Raw genomic sequence first — 3,723 nt, forward strand, 5'->3', positions numbered from 1 at the left:
AAACACTTCCTTCCATAATGAACTTCCATATATGAACTTTCTTCCATATATGAACATTGCTAACCCATCATCAGTAAGGCTAATTCTTGAAGTTTTAGGCTGAACATGTTAAAACAACAACCAAAAATATAACTGCATACCAAAAATTACAAACATATATATATAGAAGCACACACACATATTACAGTTAATCAAGCAGCTATTTATTAGTCTACACCTAGTTTTTTATGAGGTCTCATTATGTCTTTCAAAAATATATTAAATTTTAACTCAGAAAAATTATATTCACCCAAATTAAGTGACTCAAATACACTGTCTTTCAAAAATACCACTTTCAAGGTTCTAAACTTTTAAGAAAAAAACCATCTAAGCAAATAAGAAGTGATGATATTATAAAAGCTATCTACCCTGATCTTACCTGAAAAAGTCCTCTCACATCTTCCAGCCTTCCACAGTTTAATAGTTTTGTCTGCTGATCCAGTCAACATTAAGCCCTGTTCAGGTAAGATCTTTACTGCCCATACCGCAGCTGTATGACCCTGTGAGTAAAATGGGTATCAATTTAAGTTGTCACAGAATTGTCACATTATTTTCCAGAATATTCACACAGAAATACTGTACCTGTAAGGTCATCATGCATTTGTCATTCAGCCAGACTTTAGCAGTGGTGTCCCATGAGCCACTAAGTAATGTCCCAAATTTTCCAGATGAAAGACTACAAACTACGGAAGAAAAAGTCATCAGTTAACACATTTTCATATAGAAAAATGCTCAAACTTGAAAGTTACTAAAGCAATGCAATTTTTAAAACACTTCACGAAATGACCATATCTTAGCCAATTAAGGTTTAACTCAATAGAGATGCAGAAGAAGATACACACAGACTCTGGTGCCAGAGTGGCTGTGCCACTTACAAGCTGTGACCACAGGGATATTACTTAACCTCAGATTCCTACTGTAAATTGAGAGAGCAGGACTGAGTGGGCTGCACAATCCCTTCCAGCTCTAAGAAACTATAATAGGAAGATAATACAAATGATTTTGAAACACTGTTTATAAACCTATTTAAGGCCACTTTCATTAAAATGACAAAAAATAAATTAAAAAAACTAGAGCCAAGCTCAACATTTAACAATAATGGAATGATTAACTAAGTGTCTTATTATCTTGATGTAAAATTCTGCAGACTAAAAAATACAGATCCAAAAATTATGTTAGAAAAGGAAGAGTATCCCAGAGGGTCAAAGCAGAGCCACGAAGAACAATGGATTGGGAAACTCTTCCCTGAGATCAGAAGGAACTGTTCACAAAAATCTCTCTACTCTTAGAGTAGGGGGTCCTTGAAATAGCCATTCATTTGGTTTTCAAAATGGCTTTACATAAGATATGCCTGAGCATCACCTCCTTGATGTTTAGAATACTATGCATCACTCAGAGATTCTTAACTTTGGGCCTGACGCTAAAACTAGATGAGACTTTTTGATTATTTGATGTTGAAAGGGAAGTGGGCATATTTTGCCTACAGGAGCCAGAGCAAACTGAAAAATTAGTGAACAGAAGGTACACTGTGGTAGCTTTCCTTTTTTGGAAACACAGGAGGATGGTACTTTACTCCTCCATTTAATGTTAGGCATAGCCATGATAACTGTATTAGTCAATACTGAAAATGGTAGCTGACACTTTCAGGAATATGCTTTTAAGAGCCAGTGCATTATTAACCATGTTACCTTTTCACTGCTGCAACAACTATTAAAGCACATGTAGGCATAAAGTCCCCATCAGCCTGGGTCCCTGGGAAAATCCGATGAGCAGAGTCCCCTCACTAATCTGTGTTGAAAAGGTAGGGTGAGTGAAAAATACTCTTGTGTTATGCCATTAAGATCTGGCAATTGTATGTTACTATACCATAACCCAGCCTATCTTGACTCATATGTTAGAATATTTTTTTTAAAGTAATAGGCATTTCATAGACCTATTGCAACATATGCAAAAAATTAGCTACACAGAAAACTGTAGAAATGAGAAAAAAGAGGTCATTAACTTTGGGGAAAATAATTTTTTATTTTAATAGGAATATAATTTATAAACTATATAGCTTACATTTAAATTAGCATTCCCCTTATTTGTTACCTATTTTGTTCCAGAAAAATTTAAAGTGACTTTCATAAATATATATAATATAAAATAAAAATATAAAAATAAGTGCAAAAGAAAAGCAGGACAAAAGGAAAATAAGAACAGTATGTAAAATGTGTAACATGAGTTTGTGGACATGTGCAGGTGTTGAGCCTCTGCAAAGCAGAAGACAGAAACCTTAACTGAATAATAGTAGCCAAGTTACTGAGTGCTTACCATGTGCCAGACACTCTAGAAAGTATATTATGTTCCACAACAACTTTAGGAACTAGATGCTACTATTATTCCTATTTAACAGATGAGACTAAGGTTCAGGGAGATTAAATAATTTTAATATTTTAAGGTGAAAAAATATTAGATGCTCAGGAAATGCATAACTAGTCTTGGCAATGAAAATGGAAAATGTTCCTGTGGATCCATAATGTATTCCATATGCTTAGTCATAGGGACAAAGACTTAAAGACATTACTATACAAATAAATATATAATTACTGTGCTTGGATGATGAAATCGAAGTGAATTTTTCCATTTATATCAAAAGTTGCTTTTTAAATAATTAAAAACTTTTTTAAAGACTGACTTAAAGCTTCTGCGTTATTTGATTTTTATTTTCTTTCTTTAAATTCAAATGCCCAGAATGTCAGTAAATTCAATCATTTCATCTTTATATTAATACTTCATTCATATACCAGTCCATTTTTTTAAACTTTCTTTTGGATAACTTTATTATTGAGATAGGAATAACTCCCCTCCAAAACTTGTATCATATATATCCTAATAATAGTGTTTCAAGCTGAATTTACAAAACATGTTCAAGTTTTTCAATCTTTAGGAACAGGAAATCCTAAATGTCTGATCTTGATGTAATTGGGGGTGCTCTTCATATTCTTCCACAGATCAATACAACATAATTGAATGGAAACATTATTTCTAAAAGCTTGGAAAATCTGTTTCTTAAAATTTCTTTTCAGATCGAGCAGAAAAAATGAATTCCAAAACATACTTCTCTTTCGATATAAGGATAGGTAGAATTCAGCTTTGAATATGTACGGGAAAATAACCTTAAGATATAAAATAATGCAAAATAAAATACATTACCTACATTCACAATTTATAATGTAACTGGAAAGTGTTATATATATAATAGCAACTAAAGGACAGCATTACTGTAACACTTGGAAAATAAAATTTGGGCTAGAAAGCTCACAAAAGAAGACTTAACATAAGAATGTCATGAATTTCTTCATCCATCACTCACTAATCTGATAGGCTCAAAAAAAAAAAGGCAAATAACATTTGGCCTTTAAACCATCAAGCAACCTTGAAAACAAAATAACAAAAGATGACCTTACAATAAAGTAGAAATAAATTAGAAAAAATACCCTCCAAAATATGAAGCAGTATTTTTACTGCAGGGGTTTCCATAAAATCATACGCCTTAAAAAAATCAAAATAAATATGATAACATAAATATAAATGTTTTCATTACAAAAAAAATGAAAAACAAAACTATATGCAAAGCAAAAAAGATAACAAAATGAATGAAAATATTTGTAATTTTTTTTTTTTTTTTTTTTTCTTTTTTCG

General features: G+C 31.8%; 1 protein-coding gene across 1 annotated transcript in view; it reads right to left on the minus strand.

The window, feature by feature from the left end:
- Window positions 1–3,723, minus strand: part of PLAA (phospholipase A2-activating protein) — a 43,074-nt gene that overhangs the window by 21,781 nt on the left and 17,570 nt on the right. Inside the window, exons 3-4 of the mRNA XM_008594344.1 lie at window positions 622–722; window positions 419–539 (exon numbers count right to left, since the gene is read on the minus strand). Coding sequence (XP_008592566.1) covers window positions 419–539; window positions 622–722 — 222 coding nt within the window. The remainder of the gene's footprint in view (window positions 1–418; window positions 540–621; window positions 723–3,723) is intronic.

This window comes from Galeopterus variegatus, unplaced genomic scaffold, assembly GCF_000696425.1.
Source record: "Galeopterus variegatus unplaced genomic scaffold, G_variegatus-3.0.2 Scaffold10600, whole genome shotgun sequence".
NCBI classification, from domain to species: domain Eukaryota; kingdom Metazoa; phylum Chordata; class Mammalia; order Dermoptera; family Cynocephalidae; genus Galeopterus; species Galeopterus variegatus.